At 39.9% G+C, this 20,542-nt stretch overlaps 2 protein-coding genes across 2 annotated transcripts in view; one reads left to right on the top strand and one right to left on the bottom strand.

Moving 5' to 3' along the window:
- GIGYF2 (GRB10 interacting GYF protein 2) overlaps positions 1–7,674 on the bottom strand; it is a 31,268-nt gene extending 23,594 nt beyond the window's left edge. The window contains exons 1-2 of the mRNA XM_010073793.1: positions 7,587–7,674; positions 3,866–4,045 (exon numbers count right to left, since the gene is read on the bottom strand). Of these exons, the coding sequence (XP_010072095.1) occupies positions 3,866–4,045; positions 7,587–7,674 (268 nt within the window). The remainder of the gene's footprint in view (positions 1–3,865; positions 4,046–7,586) is intronic.
- An 8,718-nt stretch (positions 7,675–16,392) lies between these two features.
- KCNJ13 (potassium inwardly-rectifying channel, subfamily J, member 13) lies at positions 16,393–18,396 on the top strand. Its single transcript, XM_010073792.1, has 2 exons — positions 16,393–16,870; positions 17,774–18,396. The coding sequence occupies exons 1-2, from the start codon at positions 16,393–16,395 to the stop codon at positions 18,394–18,396; spliced, it is 1,101 nt and encodes a 366-aa protein (XP_010072094.1).
- The last annotated feature ends 2,146 nt before the right edge of the window (positions 18,397–20,542 follow it).

Below are 20,542 nucleotides of genomic sequence, written 5' to 3'. Positions count from 1 at the left end.
AGTATAATTATGTATCACTCAGACTCTCCCTTCTCCAGGATCGTTAGCTGGGAACAGGCTGAGCCTTTGGTCATTGGGTGTGGGGGCAGTGTCACTGTGTATCACTCATTTGTACATTTGTATATAGTATCATTTTCAATATTATTGTAGTTTAGTTATTAAGTTGTCCTTATCTCAACCCACGAGTCCTTTTTTCCCTTTACCCCAAAAACTGGGATACACATTTAGCAAAAGCCACTTGGCTAGTCAACACTAGAGGATCTGCCAATCAGGTTGGTCCTGCCCAGTCAGAACCTTTACATACTACCCCTTTAACTCTCTCCTCTACCCTGAGCTGGGGGCGGGAATTGTGTGAGCAGGTGTGTGTGGTTCGGCCCCAGCTAAGGTCTAACCCATCAGAAGGGTACAATCCACCTATGAACAGGCACCTTAAAGGACGAGGGGAAGACATTAAGCTGGAGACTTTCAAACACTGTATATCCCCACATTATAAATTGTATTATGAGCATTAAAAAACCCACACAAGGCTAAGAAAGCTGGGCTACATAATCTGAAACATGCTGGAGCACCAAAATAAGACAAATGACACTAGATGCTGATTGAATTTACCAGTCATCATCCACTTAAATCTTTTTTGGCATCTTTATAAGATTACTTTTTTGGCATACATTGTATATGAACCTAATTTTTATTTTGCTCCATTTTAGAGCAAAATTCTTGAATGTACTTTAGCTGCTTTAAGGTATTCAAGAAGCACAAAGTACAATGCCCAAAAAATAAGAAATCTATTTGATTCACAGCAGTTGTTTCTGAAAATGGAGTGAACCAAGAATTTTAAAAGCCTTTCAAAAAAAAGCAGCAACCAAAAAATCTTTATGTAAGATTAGAGACTAAGGCCTCTCATAAATGCTTTTCAGGAAAAATATCTTAATGGAGCTGCTTATAAGCAATGACACTAAATCATATCGGAGAGAAATTTTAAGCAAGAAGAGATGATTCCTATTCCTTAAGGATGACTTTGTTTGACAAAAACCAAAACCATTTGTACATCATTCACTAGTTTTGAGACCAAAGAAGGTTTGTGCACATATCTGATGAAAGGGACTTGCCCTGCAAATTTAAAGGGCAATCTTGGTATGAATGCAAGAACTGGAACAACAGAAAGAAGGGGCTTTTTAGGTAAACAGACATCAAATAATTTAAAAAGATGGCTAAAAAAATAAAATAAAAAAAAAAATCAAGAGAACTTTGAAGCAGCCATTGAATTTAAAGCTGTGGTCACATTCTTCTTACAGATATTTAACCCAATCTAAAGATCCTATTCCACATCTACAGTAGCAGCGATACCACATTTACTCAGAACAACCAGCAAAACAGCTTTTCCATCATACAAGCCAAGGAAAGATGTCTTCTCAGACTTCTAGCCCTAGTGCACAAACAGTAGTAGAAAAAGTAGAAAACCCCATAAACTCTGACTGGTGATGCAACCCAGACAGTTTTCATCCTAAAAACAGGCACATCTACACCCTTCTGAATTAAGTATCAAAAATAAAAAAGCATTAGGCTCATCTATCCTGAGAAGTCTGACCAGTTTGCTTCTTCACTTTACTACCAACACTCAGAAGCTCCCTCACTTCACATGGGGCACAGCCATGTGGGAGGAGAACAGCTTACACTCAGTAGGGACACGTGACTAAGGACTACATCAAGGGAGTTAACTTTATCTGCAATAAATCAGCCGACAGAATCTGGGAAACTATACTTTGGGGCACAAGACTGCTTCAGCAGAAGCAGTCCATCCTCTTGATCGTTTGTGCCCATTAAAAAAGCACAAAATGAGCAGATTTAGGTCAGCCATCCTGCAGTAAACACAGCTGAAGGAGCAAGAGGAATTCAAAAGCTGGAAAAACAATGGTCTGTGGGAATCCAAGTATTCTTTAACAACAGAAGAATATAAACTCAAGCCTGACAACTGCTACCTTCTTTAAACTGTTCTCACACAAAAGAAAGAAAAAAAGCCAAGCAGCATACAATCTATTCGGGTGTATGCAGAGCCAAGTCAAAGGAGCGTCCAGCTAAACAGATGACAACAACACTCTGAAGACATTTCTCTATTTTTAGCAAGACACATGATTAGTACTATTACCTAACAGCAGAGAAAGTACAAAGAAGCAGTTTAAGCCATGCCAATTTCAGTTAAACTCATTGTCTAAAGCAAGAATGCGATTAAAATAATTTTGATGGTCCTGTGGCTACTAATAACAGGAGAATTCAAATACAGCTCTGACCAAAGCAGAGAGACTAGTACAATACAGCTGACAACTCGGTCCATCTCAAAATTAGCAACTTCTCTGCAGACTCACAGAATTCTCAGAACAGGCTTTTTCTTATAGCTGCTAAAACTAACTTGTAAGTGAAGTTAGTCGTCTATTACAGTGAAAATTCAAAATAGTAGTAATATTTCCTTTGATGGAAGTAAAATGAACTGCCAAATCTTCCTCAGAACATCCTCAAAAAAAGTTCGAGACATGAATGAACTTCTGAACTTTGAGGTCTGTGCTTCCTTTTAAGCTAAAGCATGCAGGCTTCTACTTGCCGAACACTCCACTCCCGAATATCATGCTGCATCTGATCATCATGAGGTACAATCATAGCTGGCCTGATGTCATCCAAACCATGTAACAAAGCAGCAGTGTCTAATAAACAATCATGACCAAGCATTGGGGAAAAGAAAACTACATTCTTCAAAATTTGCCCCTTAGCCCTGCTCTAAATAGAAAACATCTGATAATAAATCTAGCCTTGGGCTCACAGCTAAATTTTAGTACAAGCTAACAGTTGTTTGAGGACAGAGAAATACATAGGAGGACAGAGACAATGGTTGCTCACAACCATTGTAGTACTGAAAGTCCTTGGGGATGTTGAAAAGGGTGACAAGACCCATCATAAGAGCAAGTGTGACTTTTTTTCATTGAAGAAAAGAAGTTGTCCACCTCAGCCCCAGAAAGGTCCCATGCTTCCTTTGCTTCCCTATGAACATGTAACAGTAGAAGAGCCACAATCCCCAAAGGCCTCCTGCAGTCAAAAGATAAGCAAAACCAAGATCCCATAAGAGGTATGACCCAGCTACCAGGATCTTTTACAAGGAAAAAAAAAAATATATATATATATCTACATATGTTTCAGACATACTACTGAAATACCAAGCTCCGCTTTGCATTTCTTTTGCAGCTCTAGCAATGCAATGCTGGAAAGCAATTGAACCAGACTGACTTTGTCAGGCTAGGAAAGGGGAGAGTGACACCAAACAGATGCCTGAAATTTAGCAAGACAAGACATGCTGTAACTAACTACAAGATGCATAGAACAACCTATTGTGAGATTTTCCAAGGATGTCTCTCGGCATTGAAAACACATTTGAAAAACTAGAAAGAGGCCAACAACCTGAATGGTTCAGTCTCAGCATCACTCCGGAGCCTTAGATATGGGTAACTTGTCTCCTTTCAGTATCACAGACAGGGGAACAGTACTATCAAATAAAACTCTGATCTTACCAGGAGCATACACACCTGGATCACAACACAGACAAGCACACACCCAAAAAATATTGTTCCCTTAAACATGTTACAACATTGAAGACAACAAAAAGAAAACAAGAGGCACATAATTTTGTGTTTATCATTTTGTGACCTGGAGCCCCATGTATGCCAAACACAGCATTTAATGACCAAAACCCCATGAACCTTACCTATTTGTGTCCCAGGCTTTATGCCACCTCCCTTTCTTCTGCTTTCCCCACGCCCCGATTCACCCGCTGCCCTTTCCCGATAACCAGGGCTGCGTTTCTCTCCAGATCTCCTCTCACCTGGACTGTGAGGCCGCCATCTCTCACCATCCCTCCGTGACCCAGCCAGTCGCCAACCTCCGTCATCATCTTCCCCATTTTGCTCCTCCCTGAAGACGCGCCAGTTCTCGCTCTCAGAACGTATAAACTCATGCTTCCTCCCCGTTGTTGCTGTCCCACCTTCCTCAAAGTTTGGTCTCACTGCAAAGAAAACACATGCCAATGAACATGCACACCGTCTTTAGGAACCTAGACACAAAAGGGTTCAAATCTTGCTCCCTTAGAGGCAAAAATGCACCAGAAGTAAGTGGTGATAGGAGCCTAGGGGAGAAATGGAAGGTCATGGAAGGAAACAAACGACAGACAGATTTAGGACATCCCTCTACATCCCTATGTACCTCAGGATGGAAAGCCTAAGAAAAACAAAAATAGAAGAACGCAAAGCATACAAGAAACTATGACATGGATAGGAAAGCCAGAGGAGGAAAAGATGACAGTTTAAGAAACATACAGAAGCATAAAATGAAAGAAGCCAAAGTGTGCAGAAAGAATAAACTGCTGCATCATGAAGTCTCATGCTAAAGGAAAATAGCAATAAACTGTAAACACTACACACATTTTATAGAAACCAAACATATTTGCTACTTCTGTAATAAAAAGAACAGGAGATCTATATATTTAATCCAATATGATATACAGCATTCTTGCAATGTTTTACAAGAGCTGAAAATTCAAAGCAGGGTTAAGGATTGAACAAGAAAAACATCACAGTGTGAATATGATCCTGTGAATCCATCTTCTGGAAAGCCAAGGTCAGCATATTAAGTTAGAAGCAACTATGCTTGAGCTCAAGGATGAGTTTACCAGAAGTTTTGGAGATAGTGGTTTTTTGTTCCTAGCATAGTTATATTTAAAATAAAACATATAAAATCCTCAAATACTTAATGAAGAGCAACAATGTCACAAAAGGATGATGTAAATATTTTTATGAAAAGAATATGCATTATACACCAGTAACTCAGCTTAGACACACACACTGCTTTCACTGATGACTTGTCCTGATAAGGACACACCACTGCTAAAATAAATGGTAGGTCCATCTTCAAGACTGCCTATTTCTTTAAATATGTTTAGCTGTGTAGCACCACAATTCTCACAGGAACCATGGCAATGCCAGTTCTTTGCTGTACTATTAACCAGTATTAACCTGAAATCATGTGGTTATCTATTTAAAAAGTACCCAAGTACTAGTGAAAGGTATACTGATTTTCCTTCTTAGAGCCTTTAAATCAAAAATATAAGCATAAAAATTAACTAAATAAATAAATAAAAATAAACAAAATAAAGCATTACAGTGCACTAAGATTCCTGGGGTGGAAAGTGGCATTTTTAACAATTTAGTTTGGGAAGGAGATTGTATTCACCTTTCTTTGCATCATGCAGCTTTTTCAGTCAATGAAAAAAAATGAGGAAGCAGAGTCCTTGGAATTCTATAGCACACAAAAAAAACCCCATTTACAACTCAGAAATTCTTCCTACATAGAGATGTTACACTCCAGAGACAGGAAACACATACTGCCTTTGGACTTTGCATGTATCTTGGAGAAAACCCAACATCCCTTCTCCACCATCTCAAAACACTGGAGGAAAACACCTTTTTCTTTCTCCAGCTCAAAATTCTTGACAGAGTATTGTTTTAGGGAGGGACTACAGTGAGACAACAAGTGGAATTCAATCCAGAGTACAAAATCAAAGATGCTTCCAGTTTCCCATACTCCAGGTTCACAAGAAATCCTTTTGCCGCTGTCACAGGAACAAGTTTCTACAATAATTTTCAAGATGGCAGGGCCCTTGACCTACCACATAGACAGGAGAGGGAGGAAACACCCCAGTGTTTAAGATGCAAGAGTTCTTCCACCCTGATGACTACTTGAGCGACTACAAGTCACTACTTCAGGATCTCAGAAAGGCAACTGCAATACCTTCCTCTTATGTTGTTTCTGTATCACGGAAGAGCTAAAGCACACTGCCTGTTGATGCTGATGATGTACTTCAAATTAGCCAGTCTCAGCTATCAAGCCTAATAAAACCCAGATACACATTTACTTTGTTGAAGGGAACATCTGGCTAAAGACCACTTCGGTACTTGCTGGGCTTTGAGAACAAAAGTTTTAAAACAGGGTATTTCGGGAAGTCTCTGGTTATAATGGCTCTGAATAAAACAAAATTGCTGAAGACACTCAACTCCCTTCATTTGGTAGGTGCGATGCTGGCAAATGTACTTATCTGGAATGGATAAATCTTTGCACATGAAGGTCAACAACATTCTGTTTTCCCATGCTTCAGAGGAAACAAAGGAAGACAACAAGCTAGACAGAAAATCTAAGTCTGGGAAATACAGGGGGTTTTTTTCATTTTAGATGTCTGAAAAATGTCACATAGAAGAAAATAACAGGAAGTGCAGGGAAGCCTCTCACTATTGCTCCTTGGATGAGTTTTGCGTAGTAGAAAACTAGGAGTCAGAGCCACAGAGCTAAGTCAGCTGCAAGCAAAACACACAGCAACAGCAGCCCAGGAGAGAGCTGCAATCCAACAGACAAGATGAGCCCAAGACCAAGACAATAAGGAATATGCCTCATCCTTTCTGAACTTATTTTTAAAATGCTACAAGAAAGAAGAAAAATGTCTTTTTTTTTTTAATTCTGGAGCACAAGACATCTGGTTTTCCTCATTAAAACAGTTACCGACAAAAGTTACTCAATTTGCTATTTTGAGCCTAGAAAAATGTTATTTTTAGAGATGTTTCTATTCTTTTCATCAAAACTCACAGCTATTACCTGACACTCATTCAGTAACATTAATTTGAGAGATTTTAGACTCTACTAATTGAAAGGAAAAAGATGTTATTTCTTTCCATTGTTATTAAGTTCCGTTAAGATTTTGTAGACTGCTCTTTAATGTTGGCAAGCCCTCAGCCCGCAGGCTCTGTTCCGCTGTTCCAAAAAAATCTGGAAAAAAGTTACCTAAAGAATATTGTGAAGCCTACTTTGCCACTGAATATCCACGTGTTCCTATCCCCTCTACATATATGTCTGCTATAGGCATGCCCAAGACAACTCGGATTTCCTTAGACCTTAAGACAGACAGTTTTGCTCCTCAAGAACTGAACTGTCGAAGTCAGGTTTTGTATTCTGAACTTGCAGAAAATGGCATCCCCATCTGCTGCTGTGAGGTCTGAAACACACATCTCTCCAGAGGTGACAAAATACATCCTCTTTGCCAAGATCAGACACAAGTGGGATCCTGCCCCTCCTCTGATTTTTGAATGCTACAGCATTAGAACTCTACTAAGATAAATTATAAGGGGTCAATACTATATTCATCCGAGGATGGTATAATCTGTGATTCTGAAACCTTTTTAAACACAGCATCACTCCAGTGTGCCACATCAGGTGACTGTTCTGATGCCACACTTCGGTGGAATTAAGAGAGGAAATGCAGCACATCATGACATACTTAAGCTTTCTGGTACTAGGACAGCACAGTAAGCAATATTCAAAGACAGCAGGCATGTGTCAAAACACATGTGGCATTAGATGAGGTTGAACATTAGACAGACCAGCCAAGAAACTAGTTGTTTACACATATAAACGGTCACAGGTTAAGGATCAGAAAAATCAAGCTATCCAAGTGAAAGAAAGCCTATGGCAAAACTGTATAAAGGAATACTCTTACAGCTTACATAGAAATTCATAACTCCTGAAGTCTGTCTTCACATACTGTCCAGCATACTGTCTTTGCAAACTGTTCTGAGACTTGAGAATGCTCATTTCAGCTGAAATTACTTAGGTCAGAGTTAGTATTTGGCAATGTTTTAAGGATGAAAAAAACTAAAACACAATCTATGGTTTTGCCTGGGATTATTGACTGGACTTCCTGAGGAGAAGGAGCAATAAAAGGGCATCTCTGTTCAAGGTTGCCACAAAGCCAGCAATGGTTTTTACAGAAAACTTCAGATAGAGCCTAGTGGTATCCAGCCAAAAAAGCCTACAACTGTGCAACACTGAGCTGAAGAGAGACTAACCGCAAAGAACAAGACTGAAATTATGGGACTTTGGCCCGTGGCAACATGTTTATGAAGAGGACTTACTAACAGAATGGCAAATAACTTCTGTTCTCTGTGCTGCCAGTCCACGTTCCCTAGGACATGCTCGCTGTTCAGAGAGAATAAACAGGAAAGCAATACTGACAGCAATACTGTTTCCTCTAAAGATGGGAAAACTGGGAGTGTCTCTTCAGTGCTTTGATTTGCTCTCTCCTTTCTGCTGCGTGCTACACACTTCCTCAAGAAGAGAGGACAAAAAGAAAAACCTTTGCAGCTACAGTTTTTAAACTTGGCCTAGATGTGTGATTTTGTAGCTCATTTTACAGAAGAATAAAACAAATGGCCTTAAGATGATGTTTCTGAAGAAGGACCACGTTCTCATTAGGACAGTATTTGACGTGCTAGTGACGCTATAAGAATACACACACAGTGAGTGACTCACTTGTAACCAAAGTCCATGACAGAGGTCAGAAATTCTGATGCCCATTTCTAGCTCCACATTTTCTCTCTCTCCATAAAATCTCAATCTCAACAGTAGGTCTCAAAGACATTCTACTCAAATATCACTCTGTATTTTTTGCTAAATTGACCACTATCCACTATCACGAGTGAACCAGTAAATACAAAGGAATTAAAAAGAGTTTAATTCCATAACACACACACCTAGAAATCACATACTGCAGTTATTTCATCTGCTGTACAATCACATTGGATTTTAAATTCATTCAGTTGAACACACATAGAAAACCTGTGACCGGACACCGGACACCATACACTATCTACAGTACAAAAATATGGTCTGTAGCAAAACACTGCTTGTAAAAAAGAAAATCCTACTTGTGAATAGAAAAGGCTGTCTGTGGCAGAAGCCCAACTCTGACGCAGTGCAGAGGAAAGGGTCAAGGGCCACAGGTTGCCACAGTGGTGGGAGTCCCGCTGCACTAGGCTTTGCCCTGGTTCTGAAGGTCACACTATGCCTATCACAATTTTCAGTGCTGTGCCTGAACATGTATTAAAATGTTCCATACTAATGAAGCAAAGAATAAATGTTTTGCAATTTACAGTTGGGGGGAAGGTTAAAGGAAAAAAAAAAGTGAGGGAGGATTGTTTCCTAAGCAGGAAAGTCTACATTAATAATTTTCCCAGCAGGCCTTCAGTAGTTTTACTGCAAACAACCACAGCCTTTGTTTCTCAGATCCTCTTACATCTGACATTTGATCAAAGCCCTCACATCAGCAACTCACCAAGGGGAAAAAAAAAAAGTGTGAAATACTACTGCATTACAAAGCTGTCCCCAGAGTTCAGTTTAGTGGTGCAGCGTTGCCAACTGCTCTGCACGGTCATTCAGCTAGAACATCTTCCCCAAACAACTCTGCTCACTCCATACGTGAGAGAGAGAGAACATCTTAAGCGAAAACGACATCCCTTACTGCATGGCATCAGCAACCCACCTAATCTGCATTGTTTCGTTCCTAAGCTTTAGCAAAATCCTGTGATTAATGCCATGTTTTCACAAAGGAGCAATGTGGAGACGGAAGAGAAGTGGCCGGATCTACACCTTCTGACCAGCATTAAGCTGTGCTTCAGGAACACCCTCCAGAGACCGCAGGCTGCACCATCAGCTGCAGCCCACCTTGCTGTCAACACCAGCACTTAGGACCTGGGGACCTAGGGACAAGAGATACAAGAGCTCCCTTTTCACCTCCACAAACAGCAGCTGACATGGGTTAGGGAGTAAGTACCAGAGAACAGCGCCTGTTTTTCATCAGCAATACGGGAACTTTTCACATCCAGCTTTTCCAGGGGAACTCTGGCTTTTCAAACATTCACGTAAAACTTCAAACAAACCTAAAAAATGACCTTGATTAAGGAGGTGAAGGGGAAGGCACCCCTTCTCCAAGTGAGTGTTTGAAGATTTCTCCTCGGCTGTTAAGGGCTTGTGTTGGGTAAAGAAACGCTCCTAACAAACCAGCATTCTTTTCCACATGATCAGAGCTAACCGGCCCCCCTGCAGGCAAAATGACCAATCGTATCAGCTTCAGATGAAAACCAACCCCCCCAGCACTATAAACACAGGAATGAGACACACAAACCCATTTTTAATTTTTTTTTTTTTTTTTTTTTTAAAAAGATCTCTACCAACCACTTGTGGGAAATTTCTTGCCAGTGCTGGGATCAATACGCAAGACCAGCCCAGTCCCTCTCCTGGAACCCAGGTATTCTCCTTCTCCTGCACACAAACCCTTCAAAGACGGGTAAGTACACAAAAAACCCTTAATTTTTTTCTTTTTTCTTGTTGTACGATTAGAAATAGTTCTGTTGTTCTATAATCAAAGAATTCATGTTTTCAGGGCACAGAGTTTTATTTCTAAAGCTTGCTACATTATCACCTCAAAACGGTTTCTGATTTTCTCCCCTCAAAAAGAACATGCTCTTCAGATGACCATAGTCCTAACAGCATACAGAGCGAAACCAAACTCATCCTGCAGTATTTTTTCAGAAAGCTTTCAAGATCAACAGTGCTGGACAGACTTCTGCAATGCTCTGCAAACAGGGAGCATTTGCAAGCCTACAGCTAAGGTAGCCAGCTGCTACCTGGGCAGGTGTCAAAAAAAAGAGTCATCCTTACCTTCTTGCTGCATTCATTGTAACTCAGCATTTAACTTCAGTCTCACCACAAATTAAACAAGTGAGCTTCACCTCTTCAAGCCTGCTTTTACCACTTCTAACTATATCTCGTGCCTTCAATCATTTTCAACCAATGCATTCTGACTGTGCTTATGTACATACTGCAAGCTGGTACTACTGCTTAGGAAACCATACATAGGCATAGAGTATATAAACTATGACATCCTAGAAAACTCAGTCATTCTACACAAGCTATCGGGAAGTTTTCATCACATAGGGACTGCTCTTCAAAAGCAGCAAGTTCCACAAAAAAAAAAAAAAGGATGGTAGTGGACTTTTATTACTACAGCCTTACATCAAATATCCTCCCTCTCAACTCTAAATTTATTCCCCCATTAGCAATACTCAATTTTGTATTCACATTCCTCTGTAAGGATTTAATATATACTAGCATATTTGAAAGCCTTAAATAACATTTAAGCAAAGTCATGGTACAAAAAAAAAAAAAAAAGGTGGCCAGACTAGTTGATCTACTCAGATCCTACTCATAATCAACAATCAGGGTTTATATGGACCCTCACAGCACTCTGAGCATGCTGCACTATGTGAAAATACATTACACACAAAATGGAGCATCACAGATGTCCCCAAAAATCAAGTACCTAAGCAGCCCTGCTTTCTGTGCTATAAAAGACATTTTTGCCTATTTTACCAAAATTTGGGATTGTGTTGTGGTTTTTTTTTTTTTAAGTGCATTCTGTAGTAAACTGTCACAGAAGGTCAAAAGTACAAGTTTTCGCACCCTGTACTTGGAGGCACTTCCTTTGAGAAGTATGACGGGCTCAAAAGTTCCCATTTTTACAAGACATGTATATATAACAAGTCCTGAAAATTTATCTTAATTCTGCAGACTGCTCAGAAAAAACAGTTTCATCACAAACTACTACTATTCATCTCAGTGAGGCGTTCATTAGCTACAAAACCTAAAGGACAAACATGTTTGAAATTTTAACTATCCTACTAACAGCTATAGCAGAAGCTTTCAACCAAAGCAGTTCCTCTTGAATTACTTCCTACATTTCTAACGTTGTCTCCTGACGTAAGTTATATCATCTAGTCATGTCATCAACACTGACAAAAGTGCTCATTTCCTAATGTTAACATCAGAATAAGGATTGCCATTCAATCTAAAAATAACAATACTGAGATTTTAATAGCATGAAAGTGCCTTTAAAAAAATTATAAACTTTGTTCCTGTCGCAAAGTACAGAGAGAGCAACACATCCGAATGATCACAGCTTAGAGTACAAAGATGATGTTTAAACCTGAAACAAGTACAAGATCGTGTGGATCCAGCTCAAGTAAAGAGACAACGTATGCACTCCCAGAGAGAGGGGCATGCCAGCACCACCTGCGTCCTAACAAATCCTCAAATTATGCTACAGTCGCAAGCAGTTTTTGCAGTTACTCCAAGCAAACAGCAGGTCCTCTTGACTGCTTTGCTCTCATAAATGAGGTGGAGCACTCTGAACTCCCTCAAATCCCTTCCAAGGTCAATTAGAACAGATTTTGCTGAGAGCAGAGGTTGGGCAGCTAGCACAGCACGGCAATGGTCTCCCCTGAACACAGCTCCACACAGAGGCATTCAGGCTCCTAAAAAGGTTGCAGGTGCATAGCATACCGAGCTGAAACCAGGCTGGAAGCTCACTTTAAATGCCTTCAACCAAGGCGGCAAACAAGAAGAAACTAGTCCCTCTGCAACCCTACTAGAGTCTTAACCATTGAGTTTTTGCTGCCAAGAGAAAGGCTAAGCCAGAGGAAAGAACAGGAGAGCAACACAATGGCATGAAGCAGCAATGTAACAGAGCTGTTACAACATAAAGAAGATCTCAATCAAAAAGGCAAAGCATGGGAGGTCAGTGTTCTGGATCATGAATTTCAGAAATGCAAGCAATATCTTAGAGCTGCAAGGCAAAGTTTTATTGCACAAAAATCATTGGCAAGCCAGGTCAGTTTAGAACCTGCCTGACTGCAATGACAAAGGAAACTGTGGCAAGGTAGTACTCACCCTCCCTTGACTTGTCTGAGAAGAGGGTACACAAGAAAGCAGCCAGAATGAGGGACAACGATGGTAAAGACATTAAAAAAAAGCTAAGCACTGACATACACAGTGGAATTGGGAGACAACCATTTTATGGCAACTGGAATGATCAGACACACTGAAGACATGATAAGAGACTGGTCAACATGCCAGGTTTACAAGAGTCATTTCTGACAGTTCCTGTCTTTCCGGTCGAGGGCTATCAGCTGGGAAATGGAGGGAGAAGCAACACCCCACAGCTACAACAGTTTCACAAGCCAGGAACCAGGAAAAGCAAAACCAGACAAACAGCATAACATGAAGGTTAAGAGATCACATTAGACAAATCTGGATTAGAAACACAGCATGTATCCCCAACAAAGCAGAACTTTTAAAGGGAAGGTTGAATGTCTTTCCTAAAACACACACTGTTCAAAACTGGGATTGATGGGGGAACATCAAGGACCATGCCAGGCAGGTGATCAGATCGGATGGTCCAAATTGTACTTAACAACTTCATTAATTCATCACTAACAAGGAAAGAAGGTATTTTATTTTTAACTACCGAGGGCAAGGAAAGGAGTAGACAGAAGACAGGAATTATTTTTAAATTCAAAGTCACATCTACTCATAAGTTGATTCTGCTTTTGAGACTACAGAGGACCAATCATCCAGCCCAAGTAAATTATTTCTCACAGGGCAGCTAGTTGTTCTTTCACTTCTTACTCTAAATCAACTGCACTGCTCTCAGAGACAGTTTGCAGTTTCTTACCCATTCTTCCCAACCCAAGTTCAGACCTGTGGCTCTTAAAGTCATTAACATCTTTTGCAAAAAACAAAAAACAAAACAAAACAAAAAAACAAAAAAACAAAAAAACACCAAAAAAAACCCCCACAAACCAACAACCAGTTTCGGAACTCAACCTTACACACTGTCAGTGCTATCACTGCATTAGATACCTAACATTTTAAACAATCCTAGACAAGAAATATCAAATGAGACTAGAGCAGTACACTGGTTAACCTCAGCAGGCAAATTCCCCCACCGGGATCCTCAAGGAGCACGTACACGGGACTGTTGTGAAAAGTGCTGCTGGGGTCTAATAGAGGTTCTCTTTCTCAAGTACCTTTGAAATCTGTTAGTAATAGATCGCACCCCCCAGAAAAGATCCCAAACAACCTGACAGTGAACACTGACTAAATTTTTTCTTGTGGAGCTTTAAGTCAACACGAAGTGATTAATCATCACCTTAGAAAGCTCCTTAATCAACAAAACTGAGACCCTGCAACGCTGACAGCATTTTGCTCTGAGTAAAGTCTGTGTCACTCAAGCATGCTACCTTAGCACTGATGTTTTGAAGATCCGAAGTGAAGCCAAGAAAAACATACCATATCAAGTATGTTTTCCCTTTTTTCTTTCTATATGTAAGACTATAGAAAAGGCTTCTGTCACCAGTCAGTATCAGATTCATCCTCACAGCATACGTTTGTTCTGCAAACCCAAATTACTCGGAGGCTATGAAGCAGATGCTGCCCTCAAAGTGCCATGAGAATTTACACAAACACACTAGTTTTGGTTTTTGGTTTTGTATTGGTTGGTTGGTTGTTTTTTTTTTTTTTTCAAGAATGCATGATGTTTACACCCAGAGGCATTTTGTTCTGTAAGTGTTCTCCTCAACTCAAACAAGGGAGCGCTTCTTATGAGTACTGCTTATTCTACAATGATAGAACACAAGGCATTGTCCACAGCTCATTCTGAGCATGGTCCCCATTACCCTTCCCATCCAGAGATGTCCATTTTCCACCTCCTTCAAGGCAGCCAGAAGGGTTCTTCTAAATCTTAGCACTAAGACTCTGCTCTACATCTGGTTCCTGAAGCATTTAAAATTGCATTCAGGTTATTGTAAACTGCTAACAGTGTAGTAGGAATTAAAACTGTCATTTAGAGAGCTATATAGCAGACCGAAGATTAAACTCAGATGAAGATGAGGGGGTCATGCTATAAACTCAATGGACTGTGATCAGAATCTCCCAGGAGAAGCAGCCTGGTACTATAGACGAGGAGAATCTCATTAAGCCCCCTGCATTCTTTGGCACAGGGAAAAGTTTCAAAATATTCCCTTCTAGGAGACGTGAACTAGAAAACACAAATTAGGAGAAAAACACCAAATTCCACTCAGATCATCATCTACTCTACCTCCTTTGACTACAGTAGGGATAGAAGAAACAGCTGGATGGTTTTGAGAACCTACAGAAGGAAAGAAAAACAAAAATTTAGCTAAATATTCACCGTGATGTCAATTCTCATACTTCAGTATGCATTAAGCACAAGTAAAAGCAAAAGAAAATGTTCTGTAATTACTAAAATGTGGTATCAAGATCAAGTAAACAGTCATGAGAACTGATGGTTTACAGGATCAAAGATTTTTACCTTTCACAAATTCATCCTGAAGTTCAAGATCCTTGGATCTAATGTCTTTCAAGATAAAACTAAGGCAGCACTCTTGGGGGGGAAAAATCCAATTCCTCTAGCCTGTTTGTACACTTGTATTACACACTGAAACAATCGTAATGGACAGAAAGGTCAAAATTTAGAGGAAACCAACACAATTGACTAAATATACCATGTGTAATTATGATTTGCAGAATTCACATATTTTTTAAAACCCCTGTTGTTCTACAAACAAGCTTCCTCACAGCCTTAAGTAGGTGGTACACAATATGAAGTCTCTTTTTGTGAACCCGTATTTTATTTTAATCTGTCCCAGGTGAACTTTAAATATTATTTATAAAATTTATGGATTTGAGTGGCCAGTGTTTTTTCAAAAGACACTCAGAATCAAGTTTGTCGAGTTTTGAGGTTTAAAAGTAAACAAAGGAGCCTAACATGTCAAATACCTACAAGTATCTATTTTGTTTCCCATATTTGCCACTCCACCTTCACCCCCTAATCCCCATACACTTGCTGTCCTATTTTCTTATTTGGTCACTAATAAAAACTACACTGCTTAGGCAGACTAGACTTCCAATTCTGTCACAATCGTGTTTTCAGTATTGGTCTCCTGCCCTCTTTTTACCCAATCCTTACATAAACAGCCTCAGACTCCCAGAAGCAGCTCTGCCCTGAAGACCGTAATTCTGCTTAACTAGACACGGTGGGTGCAGACAGCAGTCACTTCCTGAGGTCGGACAGTCTTAAAGGGTTACTAGGTAAACTACAGTCTTCCCATAAAGAGCACAAACATGTTAGAGAAATAATAAACGTTATTTCCATACTACTACTGTTAATAGTATTCATAATAGTATTGGTGAACTATTGCACTCTTCTAAAAAGAAGTTACAAAACCTGATATAATCAGACAAAATTCAGTTTCTTTTCAGATACAGCATGCGTAATCTCATCCCACTCACCCCTAAAGAATTAAAGCATGTGACTCAAATGTAAATTTAGGAAGGTAAAGTATGAAAGTTATATTTAAAACAATCAAGCAGGGAAAAACTGAGAAGCAGTCAGATTTTTAAACTTAATCTTTTTCAGCAAAGTATTACCACAAACAGTGGTAAATTCCTCTCCTGGCTCCCGACTTAATCTTCTCTGGATTGCAACGTATAAGCCCTCCTTTGTTGGCTGCAGCATTTCAACCCCTGCTGATGTGTCAGAAACTGTGAATGTTAGGCAAAATACAAATATACTGCACTGTATCACATTTTTTCCTTTTTTCTCTTTTCTAGAAGATGACAACAGATATGATAGAGAGCAATAACACTAAATCCAGTGCTCCCCTCCTGGCCCAAAGATACCTGAGGATGGTGACCAAGGACGGACACAGCACATTCCAGATGGATGGTGCCCAAGGAAAAGGTCTGGCATACCTCCGAGATGCATGGGGAATTTTAATGGACATGCGCTGGAGATGGATGATGCTTGTGTTTTCTGCTTCTTTTGTCATTCACTGGCTAGTCTTTGCAGTGCTTTGGTATTTGCTGGCTGAGATGAATGGGGACCTGGAGCTGGACCATGATGCTCCACCTGACAACCACACTATATGTGTCAAGTATATCACCAGCTTTACAGCTGCTTTCTCCTTCTCACTGGAGACACAACTCACAATTGGTTATGGCACCATGTTCCCGAGCGGGGACTGTCCCAGTGCCATTGCACTGCTCGCAATACAGATGGTCCTGGGGCTCATGCTGGAAGCCTTCATCACAGGTAATCCTTCACATTTCATCTTTAAATAGAATAGGTGTAACAATTAGACTTAAGAAACGGAGCTAGAAATAAATAGTGATCATATTGATATCTGAAAGAGCAATTAAGTCAGTCACTACAAGGACAACAAGATTTCAGCTGTGTAGTAGTAACAGAAGTTAAATGCCTTTCATTAACAAAAGACATAAACCAGATGATACCAAGGATTTGGACTTGAGAGTTCCACTATTCACTGGACAATACTTGCGGCAGATGTCCATTTATCACTCTCAATCACTTACTTCCTATACCATTATCTCTCCAGGCTTTTTCCATGGAATTACAATAATTAAAGTAAATTTATTCTGATTTTAAGTTTTACTTTTGTCTAGTTAAAGTATGTTTGTTGATCTTTAACTCAGTGTTTAAGTATTCCTCAATACTCAATGTAATTAAAATTTTTACAATATCACAGCTATTTCAAGGTATTTTAAGTTATTTAAAATAATTTTCAGGTTTAAAGTATTCCAAACAACTTCAAAAATACACAGGTTAGTTTACTCTGTATTAAGAAAGAGCTTCTCCAGCTACTGCCCACCAAGATTAGGCACTATTACTAATGACAGTAAATTGGGGCAAGGTAATGGTTCTCTCCTTCCCACAGCTACAGTACACTCTCAAAATATGAATAAGCTAACATAGTCCAGAAAAAGCAGTATTTTAGGAAAGCTATAGTCTTTGAACAAAAATGGGTTAGTGTGATACTAGCCCTGGTAGTTTTCAAACATGTAGACTGAGGCTAGAAAGACCATGTCCACCCAAGCCAGCTCCTGTTCCTTTGGGCTGTTTCGCCCAGCTCGGAGGCTGCAGGGAACCAGCCCCAGCACGGTGCTCACATCCAGTTTGTTCTTTTCCATGATGCAGGTGCTTTTGTGGCAAAGATTGCCCGACCAAAGAACCGGGCATTCTCCATCCGCTTCACCCGCTCTGCCGTGGTGACACACACCGAGGGGAAGCCATACCTTATGTTCCAAGTGGCCAACACACGCTCCAGCCCGCTGACCAGCGTCCAGATTTCTGCTATACTTTACCAAGAACAAGAGAACGGGCAGCTGCACCACACTAGTGTTGACTTCCACCTAGACAGCATTACTTCGGACGAGTGTCCTTTTTTCGTCTTTCCACTGACCTACTACCATTCAATCACTCCATCCAGCCCTCTGGCTGCTCTCCTCCAAGGAGAAGCTGCTCACCGTTTTGAGCTGGTCATCTTTTTGTCAGCTGTGCAGGAGGGCACAGGAGAAATGTGTCAAAGGAGAACATCCTACCTTCCCTCAGAGATCATGCTGTACCACCGTTTCACCTCCGTGCTAGCCCGCAATGCCAAAGGTGAATATCAGATCAAGATGGAGAATTTTGACAAGACTATTCCCGAGTTTCCAGCTGCAGCTGACCCACAGACTCTGAAAAGGACTGACAAGGAGATCCGCATCAACGGACAACACGTCGACAGCTTCCAGCTCTCTGAGACTGGCCTTACAGAATAGAGAGAACAGACTTTGAACTTTGTTGTGCTTTTTTAATTATTATTACATTAAACTTTCAGGTTGCATGTACAACCTTCCTTCCTTGCCTGCCCTGCCATCTTCTAGTAATCTTTCTCTTGTACTCCCATCCTGTTGATTACAACATGATACACAGAGTAAAGAAAACTGGTGTACCGACATAAGCTGAGGAGAGGCTGGATTAACCACCCGGGACAAAGTCAGGTACAACAATCACAGTACTAATTCTTGGAAATTAAAAGAGCTACCTGCTGAATTCACCAGACTATGATTAAAGCCACGCTGACCCTGAAAGGAGAGACCTTCAAAACTCCCAAAGCTGACCAAAATCATAATTAACCAGCTTGTGACAAAATGTACAACACAAAAGAAAAAAATCTCAGTCAAAATCAATATAGGGTCATTCACCAAATACATTAATTCTGGGATAAGCAACTCTGTTCATCCAAGATCCTAATTTTTCTGTTCTCTTAACTCTTTAGGGATACGGGGTTACATCACTTTTCAGATGGCTGAATTCACTCTTAGAAAGGACTGCCAATCTCTCGTGGCAGTGAAAAGCACTCCTGCTGTGCTTCTTACGCAAAATTGTAAATACTAACTGTAGTTCTTCATTCTGCCAAATAAGAGGAGAACATCTCACCTCATGACAGTGCTATGAAGACATTATCAAAAAATCTTGATGTATATAACAAATGCTGCAGTGGAAACACATTTGGAAACACTGAACAGATAATTTAGTAGTGGAAAACAGGGAGTGTACTTTTTTTATAGAACCATACATTCCATGTTCTCCCCTTTGCGCTGCTTGTCTCAAGTAGGTCTGACCCAGAAGGATGCACTATATACACAAGTAGAACTGCATCCATTCATATTTTATGCTTTTTAACATCAATACTTGTCTGTAGACACAGCACAAAAATATTTATAGAGACACTTGAATCAATTTTAAAATAAAAAATTAAAACAAACTATACCTCAGGCTTTTGTATTTAAGTGCCTCATAAAGCTACTGCAATTAAGACATTGTTCTGAAGCTCCTAAATAATTTAGAAAGCTAAAGGATAAACAGAATGATGGGTAATTGTTTCCAAGCTCTCAACAAAAGCAGTGCCTATTAAACATTCATACTTGAATGGTCAGGTATCCAGTAAAGTAAAAGTTTCCTTTTCAAAGGTAAAAGGCTTCTCCCAGAAACCAAGATGGTGCAAATACCCATTTCCATTGAGAACAGCACAGCATGCCACCGAACACGCCTCCTTTGGTCAGCAGCAGGAAAAACAGTCTGAAGCTATCTCATGACATACTGTTTAACTGAATTCCTCTCAAGACCCAAAACACTGTTAACTCAAGTGTGTACACAACCCAAAAGATGTTAGCAAAAAGCCATTTTGTTTTAGGGTCTGGGGAACTGGGAACCAGCCCCACAGGAGCATTTCACGTAGGGATGGGGAACAAGACAGAAAGCCTATGTTTTCATTGCAATTCAGCTCTTGTTCCAAAATTGTTTAAGTATTTCCTCCCTACGTTCCAGACCTCAGACAGATTTGGTTTTATTACAGATACTCTCAACATTTATTTTTTAAACTTTTTGTAAAAGTATTAATGAATATTGTGGAACTTGCAGAGCAACACACTATCAAGTTACATTGCCTTCATCCCTACTCTTCTTAGCTGTTGACCTGTATGCTAAAGATCCCCCTTCCACCTTCGTATCAGGACCCATATTTTTTACATATTTCGCACAAGTGTTATTTCCATGTTCTCTCCCAGTATAACACATTACAAATTATTTAGCAGTTAGACTCCTGGGTTAAGTCTGAAATAAGCATTTAGAAAAAAAGTAGCATTTTCCCATATATCACATACTCCAGTCTCAGGCAAACCAACTGGTCTAAAACTCCTGCATATAATCCCAACAGGACAGTCCTATAAGCTCACCATTCAGAGACAAAGCTATAAAAAAACTACTTCTCATTTCAATTAGCATCTAATCAAAGTGTGGGCTCCTTCATTCAGTTTCTAAAAGACTTGTTACTTTAAAGTTGTCTTGGTTTTTTTAAATAATTTTCTGTTTATAGATGTGGTTTAAAAGGAGGTACAGGAGAAAAGAAGTAAAAAGAACAAA

The sequence above is a fragment of the Pterocles gutturalis genome, unplaced genomic scaffold, assembly GCF_000699245.1.
Source record: "Pterocles gutturalis isolate BGI_N339 unplaced genomic scaffold, ASM69924v1 scaffold40867, whole genome shotgun sequence".
Taxonomy (NCBI): Eukaryota; Metazoa; Chordata; class Aves; order Pterocliformes; family Pteroclidae; genus Pterocles; species Pterocles gutturalis.
This window is presented reverse-complemented; position numbering and strand designations above follow the sequence as displayed.